Genomic DNA, 20,185 nt, shown 5'->3' with positions numbered 1-20,185 from the left:
GGCGGCGGGGCGGGGCCGGGGCGGCGCTGCTGCCGCCGCCGCCGCTGCCGCTGCTGCTCCTGCTGGGGCCGCCGCAGCCGTTGCTGCCGCCGCCGCCGCCGCCGCTTCTGGGCGGGGAACGGAGGCCAAAGGGAGTCCCGTGCCGGGGCAGAGGGCGCAGGCGGCGCGCGGTGGGGAGGGGGCCGTCCTGGGGGCGGGGGAAGGCGGGGGGTGGAGCCCTCGACGGGGGGCGGTACAAGCCCGGACGACGACGACGGAGAGCCCCGGGGCCTGGGTGCATGGAGGACGAGGTGCTGGGAGGAGGAAGGGGGGGTGGGTCCCGCGACGGGCCTCGTGGGCTTGACTCCTCGAGGTTCTGCTTCGGGAGAGAACCCTGCAGGGGCACCCAGAGGCCCCGGAAGGGACAGGGAGGTGAACTGGACGGTGGAGGGGGCTCTCCTCGCCGGGGTCCCGCCGAGAGGAAGGCTGGGCCGGAGGGACGTCCGGGGCAAGGCTGGGAGGAGCCGGCCGCACCTCGGCTGGGGATTTCGCGTTATGGAGGTGCGGGAGACTGTTGTAGGGAAAGATGTGGTCGAGGGAAAGGCGGGAGGGAAGCACACTGCAAACCCGGGAGGCCAACAGCACAGGCGGGTGGGGGTGCCCTTCTGTTCCGCCCGCACCTCCCCCTTCGCCCAGTGAAAGCACTCTGTTTTTGTTTTATTGTTTTGAAATGTTCAATGTTGGCTGTATGAAGCTGTCGACGTGGTGATACTTATTCATTCTTGGTGTCTCTTAGAGTAGACAGTAAGGACAGGCGTCCCTTGGCGAGGACACGTCTAGCCCAGGGTTTAGGGGCTCTTTACGCAGTGTGGGAAGGAGGTCCGGTCACTTCGTGTGACAGCTGAATACTCTCAAGACAGTTTGGAGGTCCTCCCCGTGGCACAGAGGTGGAGTATAATTGCAGCAATCTTTGGTGAGACTTCTGGGGGTGCAGTTGTAGGTTAGCTACCCTGGGTAGCCCCATGGTTCTTTCAACTTAGAAAGCCATTTCTCAGAGTCCCATGGCTGAAACGTTTTTTGAAAATGAACGGAGGGATGTATTTGGAGTTGGGAGTGGATTAGGTTGGTCATAAAATTCCAAGGTTGGAAGGGACTTTAAAGGTCATCTAATTCTCGGTTTACCTGTCCTGTCCTTGAGTGTTGGGATAGAGGGAGCTTATTTTTGGGGAGAGACTGTAGGCGGCACAGTGGAGCAGAGTTTAGGGGTCCTTGGATTGGGTAGTGATGTCACCATGTGGTACTGAAGAGGACAGCATGTAGGAAAGACATTTGGGGGGGTTCCACTGGGATTAGATGGGGTAACCCAATCCCAAGAATCATCCAGAGGCTCCAAATAGAAGCAAAAGTTTGGGAGAGGAACCTGTGAAATTTTGAGGGAGAAGCAGTTACTAGGAAAGACTGGGGGAGCTAGGAGGAGCAGGGGGCTTGGTGACTCAAGAGAACCTGAAGAGTGGTAGAGTTTAGGAGGGCCGTGGCAGTTTGACTAAGCCATGTGGCTATTGATAGGCAGACTCATCTTCTGATCGGGCAACTGAGGCGGCTGCCCTTGGGGTGGCTGTGGGGCAGAAGAGCACAGGCTGTGGGGCACAAATTGATTTTAAGAGGGCTGGCCCTGTTACCAACTTTGCAGCAATGGTAGGTAGGTTTCTTTCTGTTCTGGCTCTGAGAAGTCATTGATGGAGGAAGGGGAGGGAACTCTAATGTCTGGGTTAAGGAGGACTAGTTCTTAGAATAGGCCATAAGGAAAAGATGGCAAATTCTTGGGATAGGGCAGAGGAAAGCTAAGTTACTGGTAAGCTCTGCTTTTGGAGTCTGCATTGGACAGAGTGGAGGGGAGTTCCAGAAGAAATGGTGGCTGCACCAAGGGCACTGGTAGATCTGACTGTTTTGGTTTACCAGGAGAGGGAGGGAGGAAGGGAGGATCTCTTTCTTTCTTTTCTGAGGAAGATTAGCCCTGAGCTAACTGCTGCCAATCCTCCTCTTTTTGCCGAGGAAGACTGGCCCTGAGCTAACATCGTGCCCATCTTCCTCTACTTTTGTATGTGGGACGCCTACCACAGCATGGCATGCCAAGTGGTGCCATGTCCGCACCTGGGATCCAAACCCATGAACCCCTGGCCACTGAAGTGGAACGTGTGAACTTAACCTCTGTGCCACCAGGCCGCCCTGAGGATCTCTTTCTTTCTCAGTGCCATAGGCTTTCTTGGGAAGCAAAGGGGTTTCCTCCAGGGGTCTCTTTGCTTTATTCATGCTCCAGTTCACTACATAGGAAAGAAATGTTTAGTACAGATGGCAGAGGATCTCATGACATAGTGAGTCTGGATTCTGGGCTTTAGAGAGGGGCTTGTTTTAGGAGAACAAAATTGTGGAGGAACAGGACTTAAATGCTATAAAGAAGAAAGGCAAAAAGGGAAGTCAGGATGGGGGTGGTTGGGCAGTGAAGGGGGCAGAAAGGTGAACATCACTGGGCCTGTGTTAGGGCCAACTAAGGAAAAGGTGGAACCTTGAAAACTCCAGGGTAATGTTTTCCAAAGTAAAGTTTGGAGAACCTTTAAGACTCTTTACACTTTCATGCTAGAATCACTAAGGTTGGGGCAAGGGAGAAGGAGGATCTTGGGCAAAAATAGGGTTGGGAGAAACTGGCATTTAGGAAGAAATATAAATATATTTACCCGTAAGGAAATAGAGAACTTAGAGATAGTATATAGGGTAAAAAATGCAGAATGTGAGAGAAAGAGGGTGGAATAACGAGCCAAAGGAGGAAGCCGTTTACTCAGATGTCATCTGGAGCTGGTGTGGGGAGGGTAAAAACTTGCCTTTGATAGTCTCTGCCCTAGGAGGGCCCAGGAAGCAGAGGTTAGCTGGGATCCAGGGCTTATAAGTCTAAGCAATAATTAGAAAATCTAGACTTAAATGTGGATACCAAATGGGGGAAGGAATTCACAGTCCTAAATAGATGGCCTTGGAAGAAGGAGAAAGTGGGAATACACCAGTTTTTCCAGTCTGGTTGTGGGAGGAATCCTAGATATAGGGAGGTGAATGATGGAAATTCCAGAGCAAACAGGATAAAGAACAGTGGCCTGAGAGCCTTGGGCCAGAATTGGAGGGTGTGGTGGGGGTGTGGAGGAGAGGCGCTAATCAGGAGTTGGACATCTGGAGTGGTTCATTGATTCTGGGCTGAGCTAAGTTGAAGATGGAATAGAATGGCTACAGTGAGTAGAGAGCTGTTTGCTGGTGTCCACCGGCATCTGGGGTTGAGAGAGGAGGAGTTCGTGGTTGAGTTGGGTGGGAAAGTAAGCACTAGAGGGGAACAGAGAAAACGCTGGGGAAAGTGGGAATCGTTGAGGTAAAATAGGCAAGAAAGGGGAGCAGCCCCTGATGATTACGAAAGGGGAAAGCAAGACCCTAGACCTTTGTGTTTTCAAAAAGAAAGGACGTTTCTGAATGCTCCAGTTCCAGGCAGGTGTGAGTCTGTGCTTGCCAGGAGCTTTAGCATCAGGATGGCCAAAGAGGGAGGTAATAAGAAGCAATCTACCTTTCAGCCACTAGGATGCTAGTACAGAATTTTATATAATCTCACATACAAACTAGGCTTTATTAATGCCAGTTTTTGAATCATCATCCTTAAAATCATGTAGAAACTGTTCTTTTTCTAAATCATACACTTTCCCACTGTTTATAACTTAAAAGCAGTCTTTTATGATGAAAACTTTCTTTGGTGAACTGAAGTTGAATTCTGATCAAGAGTGAAATTAACTCTGTTTCTATCCCCGTAATTCAAATATGCTGTTCTGTTTCCCTGTTTTTTTTTTTTTAAGCAGAAGCTATCCTTTCCTCATAAAACATTAAAAAATGGATAATTGTTTAAAAAGTGGCTGCAGGCTGCAGGTCAAGGTCATATTTCCCTGGTCAGTGAATTGTGATGAATTTGAAGAGGGATGATTTATTGTTTGTAAACTAGTCATTTTCAGCTTTATTCCTGAGAGTGTGTGAGGCAGGGAGTGCCTTCGCTTGGATTTTAAGAAGACCTTAAGCTAAGTGTCTGTGAAGAATCCGGAGTACTGGGGGGCAGGCAAAGCTTTGTTTTTCGGGTTTCTTTACCCACTGTCTGCTAAGAAACAAAATTGGTTACCTCATTGCTAAGGTATGCCTAGAAATCTTAGTGTTAGTGCCATTTAAGGGTACAGTTGAGTTTTGTTATAATGCTGGTGTCTGGGGACGAGGAGAACAAGCAAATTTTCGCTTTACCCAGTTCTGTAGAGAAGTGCGCTCTGCGTGACTCTCGTTCCAGGGATGAGTCGATGCACTCTGTCCCTGGGTCTATGAGATGATTAGGTATCTTATTATGACGAGACTCTCCTCACTTTAACTTGATTGTACCAGGCACAGGTTAGTATTGAGCAGTGGTTCTGGAACTTCAGCATGCATCAGAATTACCTGGAGGGCTTTGGAGACATCCTATGGCCTGAGGGTGGAGTCCTGGCTCTTCTACTTCCTAGCTGTGTGGCAGGAAGCAAGTCACTTAACTTTCTTGAGCCTCAGTTTTCTCATCTATAAAATGGAGATGATCACCCGAATCTCACGGGGCTATGAGGATTACGCAAGATGATGTCTTATATAGACCATAGCAGCAGGTCCATAGCAGGTACCCAATAAATGGCATCTATGAGTACAATCTAGTTTTTCTTATTCAGTTGTGTCCTGTGACATTACCTTTTATATCACACTATGGTAAACATGGTGGCAGAGTGAAAACCATCAATGGCTACTGAGCACTCCCCTTATATCTTGATTCTCTGTGCTCTTTCTCCATATTCCTGTTGTATCAGTACATATTTAGCATTTACAGGGTAGTAGGAAGAGATCGCTTGGCTCATCACTGCATTATTGCATCCACCTTTGAGGTGGAAGTAGCAGCTTCTTTAACAGCTGTGGTGTAACACTGCTCAATATTTCAGGGCAGGAACTGAAGAGTATATATCCAGTGGAAACTTCAGGGGACATTTTGGGTCATGCTTAAAAATGACCCAAGCCTAGTTTACTTGGGTGGCATTTTAAAAAGCCATTGCTTCCTGAAAAGGGCTGCTGTGTTTCATTATGACTGGTCGGGCTTTCCAGCTGTCTCTGACAGCTGGAAGTTCTACAAAAGGTGGTAGATAAAGCCCAAGTCTGGTGTGGCTCTACGACAAGGATGTTCGTCAGCAATTGGATGGGAGAGAATAACGTCTCAAGTAGCTCAGGTATCCCCAAACCAAACTTCTGAGCAGAGGAAAATGATGTGCTGTAAAACAGAATCCCTCTCTGCAGCCGGAGTGGACTTTGATGCCAGCAATCAGCTATGCCAATATAGGGAGAGAGTGATAGCAGGCCAGCTCAACACAGTAGATCAGTTAACAAATTAATAACTTCTGTTTGACTTTGGAAATGCATTATTATTCTCTACCTGCCCCCCTCCCCAGCAGATTTACCTTCCTATTTATATTCTGCTTAGGCAAATATTAAAATGAGTTGTTCCCTGAACACGTATCTACTGTATGTGGTAGAAGGCAGTCAGTAAGTCAACTGGGTTTAAAAATTAGCTGTGGCTAAACCACACTCAGATAATTGGAAGTTGGTTTTATTGTTTTGCCCTGGTCCAATTTTAATTTATTTCTGTGATTGTCTTTATTGTGGAAGTAAGGAAAAGAAAGAAGAGAGAGTTTATGAGAGAGCAGGGAAGTAAAAGGGATCCCAGACTCAGTGCTTTTTACACGGCGTTCTGTTTCCCTATGATGTAGAAAGGATTTCAGTTTTTCCCAGTAGTTTAGTAAGTATTTATTGAGTGTATATTATATGCCTTGTATCATGCTAGACACTATTGGGAAGGGTTATTAAAAGCAGTAGAAAATATTCTTTCTAGCCTTGAGGAACCTATAGACTGGTAGCAGGTTGAGACAATACTGAGAGTTTGAATTTCTGAGAGCTAATAGTGTATTAGTATGTGTGAGTAATTACTTAGAATGAGTAATATGTATAAGATGAGTTGAACCCATAGTCTGGGGTGAGAGAATAGAAAAAATAGCCTGATAATGGCCTCTCCAAATATTTGCGTAAGATGTCAAGGAGACTTGAAAAAAAAAGGCCAAAGTTTGGTGAGGAGGAATCCTCTTTAGATGAAAAATTGCATATCGTGAATTCCATATCACGAATGTGGAAATGGAGATGTCTGAGGGCCACTGTCACAGTCCATGGCAGGGAGGACACAGAAGCATCACAAAAGGGATTCAAGTCTCGGATTACAATGATTCAACTTTGGAGTGTGAAAGACACACCAGATATTCACATGGTCCTGCTGATGACGAAGACTGAGGATAGCCAACTCTTATTTTTGATCTAGTAGAAGTGAGAAGTGCTCAGAGATGACCCTAGTTACTTAGGGTGACATGTTGAGGTGGCTTTGTATTGGAAAAGGACTGATTAATTGCATGATGAGTGCTTAGGTTTTCTAGATATCTCTGACACCTAGAAGTTGTACAAAATCTTGTAGCCAGATCCTAGGTCTGGTATAAAGCTATGATGAGGTGTTTTCCTTAAATGGAGTAAAATTTCCTTACAGCAGGAAATGGAAGTGCATACTATTTGAATAATAGGAAAAAAGTATCATGGCAGTAGGTAGAAAAGCTGAAACGATCTGGTGGTATGAAAATGTAAGTGAGAGATGAAAACTTTTGCTTTTGCCTACTTCATTTTTAGAATCTATTACCTTTGGTCCTTTCAAGTTATTCTCAATTTTAAGCAGGGACTAGTTTATTCCTATTTTGCAGATGACATAGTAAATGGACATAGTGGGATGTCTGAGACGGCAGAGAAATGGGGGCTGAAAATGCTCTCCAGGTCCCCCCCCCAAGTTTTGGCTGTAGCTCCTAGAGTATGTCACTCTTGAGGGGTGTTGCTGCTGTGTGATTAGCTGACTCTGAATGGGTGTGGATAGTTTTTAAACATCGAATTGACTCTGAATGGATGAGGATTCAGCACTAGCGAGGAGATTGGATGGTAATACTCACCAGAGAGCTCCAGGGGGATCGCAAGCCCTGGCCACTCCATTGAGATGAATGGCTAGCCTCCCAAGGTGGCCACTTTGGAGGTAACTACATTGGAGTAAGCTCTCGTGTGTTTAACAGATAGTTAACATTCCTTCGTATCCAGTCTCATAAATGTTTATAGGCAAGGTTTTTAAACACGGAGGTACCCAAGGAGTCTGTGAAGGTGTCCATGCTAGAGCCGTGTGCAGGCAACTACTTAGCCTTCTCGGTAAATACAAGAATTGGGGGCCAGCCCCATGGCTGAGTGGTCAAGTTCGCACGCTCTGCTTCGGTGTCCCAGGGTTTCGCCGATTCGGATCCTGGGCGCGGACATGGCACTGTGGCTCATCAGGCCACGCTGAGGCGGCATCCCACATGTCACAACTAGAAGAACCCACAACTAAATATACAACTATGTACTGGGGCAATTTGGGGAGAAAAAGCAGAAAGAAACCCAAAGAAGATTGGTGACGGTTGTTAGCTCTGGTGCCAATCTAAAACAAAAAAATTAATGTATCTGGGAACAGGGTGCAATGTTCCTTATAAAACTGATCCTTTAGGGTAGAACCAGTGGAAATATTTGGATAGAAAAAAAAAAAACCCAGGGGAACTAGAAAGTGCTAGAACAGATTTAGTCAGGCAGAAGGTTAGGATGTACAGTGCAAACGGCCTCTTCCTCCTTTCAGTTGCCCAGCAGATTATTTCCAGTTGATTTTGTGTGTGTGTATGTTTGTGTGTGGTGGTAGAGGAAGCTGTTTTGCGTGGAGGGCAGCAAAGTAAAGTGACTGGGGCATGTATAAGGGACTCTTGAGTATCAGGGAATGACATTTTGTTAATGGGAGGGAAAGATGAGGGAATACAGATATTGTGGGGAAAGCCTGGGAAAATATTGGAATACCCTTGTATGAGGAATTATTGAGTTAGAACAATCTACGTTGGAAGAACTTCCTCATGAGAGGGTGAGGTTTGGGATATGTGGTTAAGTCGGGAAAACAGGAATGTTAGTCTCCTGTTGAATACACATGGAAGAAGGCAGAGCAACAAGCAGGATAAGATCTGTGGTAGGGGTTCCCTTTCTAAAGTCAGGTAAAGTTATCCTTGTTGGGTATGTGTACACTGTCCACTTTCCTGTTGAAACAATGATTTTGAGATGTTTGACCTCTCTCTAAAGGTACTCCAGTGACTGGGTAGAAGTCATGGCCTTTCACTTTTAGCCCTAGGATCTCAATGTCAGTGGTCCCTTGGATCTCCTTGGAGGTGTCTTAGATGCTGCTTCTCCGAAAGTGGGGGAATGCCATGGCTTCTCCTTTGTTTCTGTGAAGTTTGAATGTCTCTGTCTTATGGGAGCTTCACCCAGAGCTCTGAATTTTTATTGGAGCAATAGGTCCCAAAGTTGGTTTCCTTCACTCATTAGTCATCACTGACCCAACCCTCCTTCTTAAGCTGTCTACTGGCCCCGCCTATCCTCTTGAGGACAGATTCAGGCCCAGGCTTCAAGATGAATATTTTCCATCTCTTTCGTTTTTTAAAGTCATAATTGCTTCCAGGTCACCAGGCAGTGTGAACCAAAAGAAGCCTGGAGGAGTACGATCAGATTTTGTTTAACTGAGACCTTCTTAATTTTGTCTTGATGGTAGAGTCCAGCCATGAAGAAAGGGGCAGGTTACATGCTACGTGTAGAGGGCCTGGTTGTGTCCCATATGTTGCCAGTGCCAATTGTCTTTGGCCCCAAGAGGAGCTACGTGATTCTGGAGAACTTGTCTATTGGATGAACGCCCCGTCTGGTCATTTTCAAGGTTAAAAACTTTTTAAACAATGTGTACCTTGGTAAAAAACATTTGTCAGATAGATGCTCTCTTACCTCCTTTCGCGTCCTGTTCTTCCTCATATGCACGACGACCATGCTTTTGCTTGTAGTTGTTGTGAAACCTCCTTGTTTTGGCATCTTCATTTCAAAACAAAACCAAGAAAGTCTGTCCAATCTGTAAAATCTCCTTTGAGATTTTAATGCTGCCTGGCCCCTATTACCAACTCCCCCGAACCCTGACTTGGGCTATAATTTGAGGTTCTCCTTTTGATAACACATTCTCCCTAAACTTTTCTAAAATGTCTGTCTTCAGTGCTTCCCCACAGTGTTTCAGTTTGGCCCATGATGGTGAAATATTTCAGGTTCCCCTATTTCATTTTTTCCCTTTTGGTTGTTATATGCCATGGGCTTCTCTTTTATGCCTTTCATACCTGCCCTTGTCTTCTAGCATTTTTTTTTTGGATTTTTTTGGGAAAGATCTCTGCTTCATTATGCTTTCTTTTCTACTACCTGCTCCCCCTCCACTTGGCTGCCATTTTCACCATTTTAAAGTTATCGCTCTCCTATTAGTCCATTTTGGTTTTGGTTTCCCCTATTTCGTAGTGTGGTGATTATGTCTGGCTACCTACTCTCTGCTGCCTGCTTGTTGGATTCATTCCCTCGGATCTTGATCCTTCTATTTCTGAATGTATGTGCCTCCTAGATCAAAATGTCTTATTTGTTTATGTTTTTCAGCCACGCTTACCACTTTGGGTTGGTGGAGCATATGCTCTCCTTTGTTCTCACCACGAGTTGGATGTGTCTGAGTTTTTCCCTCCAAAGTGGAGATAGCTCACGGTGGTCCCATTGCCTTCCAGGCAGTGACCAGCATTTGATTCTGGGGCCATGCAGCTGTTCATTTCTTAACAATTACATGGTTGTGACATCTGGGAAAATCCTTTGAGGTATTTCATATCCTTGTGCCTGTGCTTCCTGGGTCACTTGGGATTACCAGGTTTCTTCCAAGTTCCTTTTAGGAACTTCGCCTTTTGCCTTTGATGTGATGGTTCCCATCAGAGAGAGAGAGATTGGGAACACATGCCACACATGAATGTGGGCTCTGTGAAAGAAAGCACGCTGGGACACAAGTGTGTATGCCAGCGGAACCTGCCAAGTGTGGCGTGTCTGTAGTAAGGTTGTTCCTTTCTGCTCACCTCTCCTGAGAAGTAGTGTACAGTTGAGTGCTTACTAATTTGGTTGGACATGATAATAACAAAACAAAACCCTAGACCTACTGGATCCGAATCTCCAGGGCTGGGACCTACGGATCTGTATTTTGAACAAGCTCCTCACTGATTCTAGCTTGGGAGACATTGGTGTATGTTGGCCATCTTGACTCCTCCTATCCTATGTGGTCATTGATACTGTCAGGGCCTCTTTAGAAGGTCACTTTGCTGACTCTCTGGCTTGAGAGGACCTCTTTCTTTCTTGTGTGGGAGGACAAGTTGTTGCCTTCTCGTGTAGACCGCTTAGCTTGGTGCTCTCCTGCCTGTGCTCTCTACCCCTCCTCCCCTCCTCCACAAAGGCTACTGTTAATTAGTAGCAGTGGGCTTCACATAGGCAGGGGTGCTGCTCTGCTGAAAATCATAATGTAAGAGTGGGAGGCTAAGATTTAAGCAGGTGCTCCATCTTCAGGATCTTGTGAAAATGGGGATACCCAGTATCAGTGTTGCTCTCTAGGCAATCATAAAATGTGTATTGTGCAGTAATTATTTTGGTTTTTACTTGGTTTTCTTTTCGTTGTTGTTGTTTTTGGGGTTTGTTTGGGATCTAAAAGCTTCTTTATCTAGGTGATGCTATTTTATATGTTGTTCTGTTTCCAAATGCTGGGACTGCCCCTCCCCTCCCCGCCCCCACGATTTCTGTCCCAGGCCCTGAAATCTACTAATACCCTCTAAACAGAACAAAAATCAACCTAAGAGTGAAAAAGCCATGGTGAATGACTTATATCTGCTGCCCACAAATATTCAGGCAGCAGGTAAAACTTATACCCTGTGTCGAAATTCATCTTACGGTGAGAACAGCTCCTTCCGTTGCCTGAGTCTTCTAATGCTTCATAGAGAGGAAAGATGAAAAAAGTACCTGGTGTATCAGCCAACCTGCTGAGCTGTTGTTTTTTAAACTAGGATATTCCAAGATAGTCTAAGAAACAGTCAAAACTTGATTAAGCAGGATGTTCAGGGAATGGGGTCCTGGTGAACTGATGTGAGACAGTCAATCCATTTGTCTTACTCCTTGTTGAAATCTTTCTAAAATTATCTGTTAACCCACATAACTGTCTTAGTAACGTTAAAGATAATTTTCAGGAAAAAGTGAAATCATGAGTCTCGTACATATAAAAATGAATGCGTGTTAAAGATTTTATTTTACTCGTTAATCAACAAAGGAACCAGACAGATGTTATAGCCGGTTCAAAGTAAAAGTCCAAAAGCACAAATTTATATGGAGTAAAGGAATTGAATTGCAAATGGAGGCAAAACTGGTTTTTCCACAGCGGGGAGGGAGGTCAATCCGAACTCTATGGGACAAGACAGAGTTTGCATATCCATCAGTTACCTGCAATTTACAGAGGTGCAAAATAGCCCAAAGACAATGAACCGGGCCAGAATCAGGCAGCTGGGAAGGGTGTGCTGTAGACAATGCGTAGTTTTCTCATTGAATGACAACATCTTTTCTATAGTAAGCGAGCATGGTGGACGCGTTTTTTTTTTTTTTTTGGTTGACTTTGCTTCTTATAATTTCTCAGGGTCATCACCTCAATTCTCATCCAGGATTCACATCCACATAACATGCATTTACTGAGTACTTACTATGTGTAAGACATTGCAGAGGAACCAGAGACAGAAAAGACGGTATTTCTTACTTTAAGTAGCTGGTTGATCTGGTGGGAGAGACAGACATGCCATGCCCCCAACCAGCCACACTGCAGAGGAGAATGCGAATCAGTGCTGTGGTAGAGGTGGGAAGGTTTGAGGAACATTTGAATGAAATGTTTGAGGAGAACCAGAGAGGGAGGGGTTAACTGACCAGGGGCTGGGCCTGGGGAGATGGCATGATGACATTTAAGCTAGGCGTTGAGGGATAAGAGAGGAAGAGGAGGCACAGGAGGGGCCGTTTCAGGATGAAGTAACAGCAAAGTCCTGAAACTGGATGGGCTATGCAGGGACCAGTCAGGAGCCGAGACCGCAAGGGCAGCCGGGAAATAGTAGGATATGGCCGAAGAGGAGGCTAGAGAGGAGGTTTGAGGCCAGGTCATGCTGGCCCTGAATGCTGTGCTGGGAAATTCAGGCTTGATTCTGAAGACCGAGGGAAGCTATTGAAAGCTTTGGAGGTGGGAGGGAGTGACGTGATCGAACTGGTGCTTTAGAAGATGAATTGATTGTAGAATCAAGAGATGGGAGGCAGAGGGACCAGTTAAGAGGCTATTGTAATATTCTGGGTGAGAGATGATGAGGGCCTGCATCAGGCTAGTGGCGAGAGGGGTAGAAGGAGAGGATGGAGATCGTATAATTAAGGCTTGACTCCTGATTGGATGTGGGCCATGGCGGGGAGAAGGAGTTGGAGGTGACAACACTGAAATTTCCAGGCTAGGGGATGGTGGTGCTATTAACTAAGATAGGAAACATGCTGGGCGTGGGGGGTGGGGAGCAGGTTTATGGGAACAGATAATGAGTTCGGTTTGAGACACATTGAGTCTGAGGGGCTCCGTGGACATCCAATTAACAGCGAGTTGTTGGCAGCTGGAAATTCTAGTCTGGGTCTAAGGAGAGAGGTCAGGGCTAGAGCTACAGATTTGGGAGTCATCAGCGTGAAGGGGTGAGTTGAAACTGTGGGAGCTCATGAGCTGAGAGAGGAGGGGCAGGGCTGACGTATACACATGCAGAGGGAGAGAGGTAGGGGTAGGGGAGAGCCAGCGAGAGCACATTGAGCTAGAGAGACAGAAAGAGACAGAAGGAGGACAAGAGAGACGGGGGGAAGTGGAAAGACAAGAGAGGGAGACTGAAGGCTGAGGTGGGAGGACAGAGTAGAGGGGAGATGGGGCAGGGGAAAGAGAGAAAGGAGGAGGAGGAGAGGGAGGAGAGTGGAGCCTGCGGGGAAGATGAGGAAAGTGAGATAAAGGAGGGAAAGGACCAGGGCAAGACAGGTGGGAAAGGGGAGAAAGTTGGAGTAGAGAGGACTGTGCTGAGAGAGAGAGGGGATAGGGAGAAGAGAATAGACAGCTGGAAGAATAATAATAATATCGAGAAGGAGGAATAGAGGGAAATGGGAGAGATTGAAAGGGGAGGGGGAGGGAAAGGGAGAGAGAGAGAGGAGTGGGTATAGGAAGAAAAAGAGGGAGGGAAGGGGAAGAGATGGGAGAGGCTAGCAGAAGTGAGGAGAGACTGAAGATGCAGGCCAGGTTTCCGGGGTGGGGGGCGGGACAGAAAGGCGCCACCTGAGCCAGCAGGCACTGAGTCAGGAAAGCCAGGAGAGGGGCAAGTACAAAGAAAGGGGCGAGGGCAGCAGCATCCTATGCTGCAGATATAGGGAGTGGAGTGAGGACCAAGAAGAGAAGGTGGGGATGCGGCTCTTCTCTCCTCTCACCTCTCTCCCTTGCTCATTCCCTCTGCACCAGCCACCCTGGCCTCCTGGCTCTTCCTTGATCTTAGCAGGCAGCCTCCTGCCTTAGGACCTTTGTATAGGTTGTTCCCTCTACCAAGAATGCTCTTCCCTCAGATAGCCACACGGCTCACCCCTTTGCTTCCTTCAGTATGTTTAAATGTCCCCTTCTCAGCAAGGCCTATCCTGATCACCCACTTTCAAAATGTAGCCCATTCTGCCAGTCCCCCAGACCATTGCCATGCCCCTTTGCCTGTGTTGTACCACTTTTTTTTTTTTTTTGAGGAAGATTAGCCCTGAGCTAACTACTGCCAATCCTCCTCTTTTTTGCTGAGGAAGCCTGGCCCTGAGCTAACATCTGTGCCCATCTTCCTCTACTTTATATGTTGGACGCCTACCACAGCATGGTGTGCCAAGCAGTGCCATGTCCTCACCTGAGATCCCAAACCGGCGAACCCCTGGCCGCCAAGAGGCGGAACGTGCGAACTTAACCACTGCGCAACGGGGCCGGCCCCCCACCTTCTAACATACTGTAACATAGAATCATTTAACATGTTTATTGTCTGTCTCATCCCACTAAAATATAAGCTGCATGAAGACAGAGGTTTTTGGCCCTTTTTGTTAATTGAATCCTCAGTACCTAGGACAGTGCTGGCCCACAGTAGGCGCTCAATAAATATTTGTTGAATGAATAAGTGATATTGTGTTGAATATGGACAATCTCTGAAAATTGCTCAAAGGATAAATGAAACAAATCCCTGATGTGACGATATTTTACTGTGATTTACTTCTTTGGAAAGTGGAGAACAGCATCAAATTCTGATCACTGTAGGGTTCTGTTCAGTTGAGCTTGATGAATAAGGCTTTTAGCTAATAAGTTAACTCAAGGGTTTAAGGGTCTCAAGACAAGCTCATTGCATAAACCTCTTTGTCTTGATGCCTCTTTTTCTCTGGAACGTGAATTGCATTGGTTGTCAACAGTAAGAGCTGGAGGTTGGCTGGTGAAGGGGGTGGTAGGTCATGGGGATGGCAGACCGATAGGAAAGACAGAAATGTGTGGTTCTTGATGGAACAGTGTTTTTTGTTTGTTTGCTTGTTTGTGGTCAGAGGACAATAAGTATTTCGTCTGATTTGGAGGGAACTTTAAACTAGATTAGAATAGATGCGTTTTATCTATGTAACTGCCAACTCGAAATCAGAGTAGAGTATTTTTGAAGGGCTTGTAAAGAAAGCATGTGCTGCCTCTGGAGAGAAATTGGCTACATCAGTCAAATACTTCAGTACCCATGGATTAGAGAGTTGACGAGAAAAAGGTCCCCAGTAGTCTTTCAATGCACTCTTCATATGTGGGAACGACCCCCTAATTGTGGTTGGTTAGGCTAAATGTGTGTAGAAAAATATACTGTCATCTCATCTGTCTGAAATAGATTGAATTTCCTCGAACACTCAAGCATATCTGTCTTTAAGATAATTTAAAAATCACTCTAGGTGATTAGCAGTGTTCTGGTCTCCATCCTGAAACCTATGGATTCCTGGAAAGCTGGTGCTCCCTCATCCCCATTTGGATGGAAATTTTCCATAGCAGGCTTATGAGAGAGACTGCACTAACATTTTGGTGCTATGATTACCTTTGTTTGTTTCCTTGTTAAAGGTAGTTAAAACAGCTGTCCCTGGTAGGAGTTTTGATTTTTGGGGGTTCTTTTTCCCCAGGGGGAGTGGCCACAGCTGGTCTGTCTGGTGGTGAGTGGCTGTCATGATCTCTACAGCACCGCTCTACAGCGGCGTGCACAACTGGACCAGTTCTGACCGGATTCGCATGTGTGGCATCAACGAAGAGAGGTGAGGAGGCTGGGAAGGTACCTTGGCTGTTGCTGCCTTCTCATGAGCGGTACCTACTCACCAGAGGGGTAGCCACCGCAGGGCCTGGGGAGGGACCCTGGGGAGGAGGCTGTTGGTTGTTTCTAATTTTCCTGAGACGGGATGGGGCTGGGGCTGTGTGAGTGGCCTGCTCTGCCATACTGTCCCTGTTCAGATGAAGGTGAGGAGGCCAACAGATGACCTTTTGCCAATTAGTATTTGTCTACTCATTAAGAACTGTCAGATGGTGGAGTAAGGGGAAGCTCAGGAGACGGCAGTTTTTATTTGCAGCATCCATGTTCAGTGCTCAAGGATACGCGTAGGATATTTTTGGTCCTGATCTAAGCCTGGAAGAAAGGCAGTTTTATCATTTAGCTTTATACTGGGAACTGTTAGTGGGTATTCTGGTGATCAGCACTTTCCTGCCTCACGAGGCTAATGACGATTCGCAGTGAGATCCTTAGGAAGTATCGAAGAAAGATCAAACCGCCTAACGTAGTTTTCGTACAAAATCGAGAGTTGATGATGCCTGCCTGATTTGTGTGTGCTTGCAGTCTCCTGTTCACCAAAATATTTGGGTGACCAAGCTGTGCCATTTCCTGATCTTGCCCCAGACGAAGGGCACTCAAAATGGCCTTCAGATTTTATATTTGACTTTCATAACCCTTGGCCAAAGAGCTATGTATGATGGTTGCCAGGCCTCTCCCATTTTTAGAGAAGGTGTGGCTCCCCCATGCTTGCTGGCGTTCAGCTATCATTTCAGTCCCTTGACTGTGTAAATCCAAATACATCAGCTCAATCACCTAGAACACAGAATGATACGGCTGTTCCTGGGATTCAAGATCTGGCGTTTGCTTGGGTAAATCTTGGAAGTCTGTGCATGGGTGTGTGCGCATGTCGGGGAGTGTTCGTAATTTTGAAGGGAAAGGAATGGACGTCTTCGCGTGTATCTACTTTCTTCTTCTGTTCTTAACTGGAGAAGTGTGTACTTGTGTGAGGTTCAGATTAGGAGAATAGACCTTTTTATTTTTATAAAGCCATTAGCACCTGATGGTTTAATGTTCTCTAAGCTGAGGAACAACTTAGAGATGGAATTAAAAGGGATTTAATTTTAGAATATAAATGTGAAGACCAAGGAAAATAAGACAAAATTCTTCTCAGATCAGCACAAGACAGGTATTTTCCTTTGCATATGAGGTATGTCCTGAGATAATTACTAAGAGCTGACCTGGGGGAAGGCAGGTGGTGGTATTGATTTGTGTAAGTGTTCACTGGCAACTAGTTATAAGTAGCTGAGACTCTGATGCAGAGACCTGGACTAGAGCCTTCAAAGAAAAAAAATCAATGACAAGTTACCTTGGTTCCCTGTCCATTCTAAATCTCTGCTGAGAAAGGAGCAGGAAGTGGGCCCAAAACCTGATTTTCCCTCTTTCTGGACCTCTCTTGGGATGTTAAATGACCAAATATGCCTAGTGGTTAAGATGACCTTTTAAGTGTTGTCACTTCTGGTCTCCTCTACCCTTTATTGTCGCCTTCCTGCCACAGTCTAGGCCGTGCTACAGCTGATTTCCAAAGTGTGATCTCACCTGATTTAGAAACCATCTTCCTGGGCGCTTTACAACTTGTAGAACTTAGGAGTTTGGGGGACAAAGCTGCACCTGGGGGGTTAACTCTGAAAGTTAGGTTTGAGAAGCCTGCCCGGCTCCGTCAGGCATACTTGAGGCTGGCAGCAACAGGAGGCAGGGGCTTTCTGCTAGCCCCAGGTGGCTGACTCTGGTCAGACCTCCAGCTACATCGCTGTTTTCTTGCTTACTTGCTTCCTTTCTTGCACTCATTCATTTCTTCATTTAACAAATACTTGTTAACCCAGGGAGAGCAAACCGATAGTCATGGGACATTGGTGGTGAGTGGCATGTACAGGTCCTGTTGGAGTCCAGTGTAAGAATGACACCCTTCCTGGGGGAATAGGGGAAGGCTTCCCAGAGGCAATGACATGTGAGCTGCAATTGAGGGATGAGTAGGAGTTTGAGGCGGGGGTTGGTGTTTCCCAGGCGGTGTGTTTGGGGAAGGCCCTGGCTGGAATGGGGCCGGTCTCGGGGTGCAGTGGAACTCAAGCAGGGAAAGTCTGCAGGGGCTAGAAGATAAGGAGCCCGATGTGTTCCGGGTAGGCAGGGCCCAGCAGGAACTGACAAAGGTCCAGTTTGACAGTGGTGCTCACCCTTAGTAATTAGAAAACCGGCCCTGAAAGGTTATGGCCGTTTCTGGCTTAAGTTCAGCAAAGCCTTGAGCATAACAGCCCAGGGTCGTCTCTGTAGGGAAGAAATGGTGGATTGATTTTCAGTCCTGACTGAAGCCTTCTTTGACCCCTGCTCCCTCCTCCCCACCACCCGCACCCTCCTCACCTTGCCCAATTGACCCAGCTCTCCCTGTGCCCTCCTCCCCTGCAAGCTATTCCTGTCCCAGGCTCTTCGCTCAATGGAGCAATTTAACGTTCGCTTAGCTTTGCCTACCCCTCTCCTCAGAGGATTGGAAATGTGGCCTCATGACATTTTCCCAGAGCCTTGGGGGCTGGCACTCAGGCACGGCTATGCCTGGAGTAGCCAGGACTGCTGCTCCCACTGCCACCTTGAGAGTCTCTGGGCCGGCTGGCTCTGCCACTCTCTGGTGGCTGCCTTCAAGGGCAGGGTTTCTGCTTTCAAGGTGATTTTATGTGGGGTGGGAACTGAGCAAGGGGGGTCAAGGGTGCAGCCAGCTCCCCTTTTTATGGTCAGAAGGGGAAAGAATATAAATAAATAGCGTCTTCCGTCTGTGGCCCCTCATGTGGGGTTGGTGAAGGGGGGTGCACTGCTGCTTGTTTCCCCTCACCACCATCCTTCCCCCAAATCCTCCCTGGCCAGTCTCGTTGGAGCACGCTTCTCCCTGGTCCAAGGCTGGGTATAGGTCTTACTTTTCCTGTCTCTCAGGAGTTGATGTCAAAGTGTGTTTTCCCTTTGCCTCAGGTCCCCCTTCCTCCCCTTCCCTGAGACCTTGACTGAGTCTCCAGCCCTTGCCTGTCCTTATGATTGGTTGTGTTTGCCACTCACATTTGTTGCCAGCAGTGGGACCCTCCCACTTCTGTCAGCCTAGCTGCCTTTTAAAGGGAATAATAAGCCCATGCCACACCGTTAGCCCCTTCTGGAGCCCTGAGAAGACGGGGAGAGGCCCGCTGTGATCCCCTTGGCTTTTTTGCTTCTCTTGGCTAGGTAGAATTTTGGAGTCCGTGCCCGTTCCAGTGGGAGGGAGGGAGTTAGCAGGGCCCTCCCTGTTCTTATGGGGTTGGCTGCAGGCCCCCTCACTGCCCTTTGGGCACCCTGATGAGGCCATGCTGGCTTCTTCCTGGGCTGTCACAGAGCTCAGGGCGAGGCCCTGGAAAAGGGGGGCGAACCCCAGGCCGACGCCTTCCCAGAGGTGTGCAGAGCGTTCCTGTGCTCTGCCCCACGGGAGCCGCCCCGCAGCACTTCTACTAGAGCTTTCATCTTGCACCCAGACCTTCCACTGGTCCCTCTCACCCCGACTCCTGCCCCACAGGTGTCTTCCCTAGGACAGACAGTGGGCCGTTCTTGCTGTATTCAGAATACCAAACTTCCAATCGGTGTTTTCTTCTCTTCAACTTTGCCCTCCTAGTCTGACCTGTTTTTTTCTTTTTTTTTGGTCAGGATCTACCATTTTCTAAGATTCTTACCCAAAATTTGGAGAAGACTTTGAGCAGATGGGGGTACAGTTGAGTTTTCCTCCTTTGAGACTCAACTCTCTGGCCTGGAGCCCTTCCCTCTGCAATGTACCAAATTGATTTTGGGGTCTGTGGCCTTGAAGGCCTCTCTTTGGGATGGGAGAGAATGCAGTGGCACTGGGAGACCAAGAGGAGAGTGGGGAGCTGGCCAGGGGCGGGATGCAGGCATGGGTAGAAGGGTAGGAGGGAGGGCACTGGCTGGAACCTGGTGGAACTCTAGAAAACGGGAGGAGGCTCCCTGAGGGGAAAGAAGTCATGCCTTGGAGATGCCCCTTAGCACCCAGTGACCTGGTGGCCTCGAATCAGTACCATTACATGTGCTAATAAATGTGTATCTGCTCTAGGCAAGCCCAGCAGGTGAATAGGTGATGATTCAGATTTAGAACGTGAAATGCAATGGAGGTGGTTATTTGTCTTAGAAAAGGGTTACCCTTATGGCGCTGCAGCCAGCTTCCCATATAGACTTAAAATAAGATCCCATTTAAGAGAAAAGCAGTTTGCATGCCTTTTGAGATCGTCTGTGATTCACCTCTCCCCTTTTGGCAATGCCCGCTACCTCCTGGATGGCCACCTTGACGGGTAAGCTCAGGCAATAGGGCAAAGATGCTGTGGTGTTCTCCACACTCCTGGCGAGAGCCCTAGAAAACAAGATCCATGGCCCAAGGAGGAGGGTCGAGTCAGATCGGGCTCCTTTGCAGGAACTTGCAAAGCTGAGTGTGGAGGCTCCGGTTTGTGACCTGGACCCCCAAGTTCCTTCTGATTTCCCCCAAGCGACCAAGGGAAGTGAGACGGGAAGATTTTATGGGAACCCAGGCAGGCAGGGGACATTCTGGGGAAGGTGGCGGTGGCCCAAAGACTAGGCCTCATGGCCCTTCTCTGGTTGTGTCTCCCATGCTAGAAGAGCACCTCTTTCTGATGAGGAGTCCACGACAGGTGACTGCCAGCGCTTTGGATCTCAGGAGTTTTGTGTCAGCAGCAGTTTTTCCAAGGTAAGGAAAGGAGCCACATGCCACC

At 47.4% G+C, this 20,185-nt stretch overlaps 1 protein-coding gene across 10 annotated transcripts in view; it reads left to right on the top strand.

Moving 5' to 3' along the window:
* The window catches only part of BCORL1 (BCL6 corepressor like 1), a 62,183-nt gene that overhangs the window by 4,155 nt on the left and 37,843 nt on the right, over positions 1–20,185 (top strand). For 8 of the 10 annotated variants that reach the window (XM_046673668.1, XM_046673663.1, XM_046673662.1 and 5 more), the window contains 2 exons: positions 15,256–15,384; positions 20,070–20,160. In XM_046673668.1, coding sequence (XP_046529624.1) covers positions 15,299–15,384; positions 20,070–20,160 — 177 coding nt within the window. In that variant the 5' untranslated portion in view covers positions 15,256–15,298. Of the gene's footprint in view, positions 1–251; positions 541–8,816; positions 8,897–15,255; positions 15,385–20,069; positions 20,161–20,185 lie in introns of those variants that run through there. The other 2 variants (XM_046673664.1, XM_046673665.1) reach the window with 2 other exon arrangements.

The sequence above is a fragment of the Equus quagga genome, chromosome 10 (genome assembly GCF_021613505.1).
Source record: "Equus quagga isolate Etosha38 chromosome 10, UCLA_HA_Equagga_1.0, whole genome shotgun sequence".
Taxonomy (NCBI): domain Eukaryota; kingdom Metazoa; phylum Chordata; class Mammalia; order Perissodactyla; family Equidae; genus Equus; species Equus quagga.
This window is presented reverse-complemented; position numbering and strand designations above follow the sequence as displayed.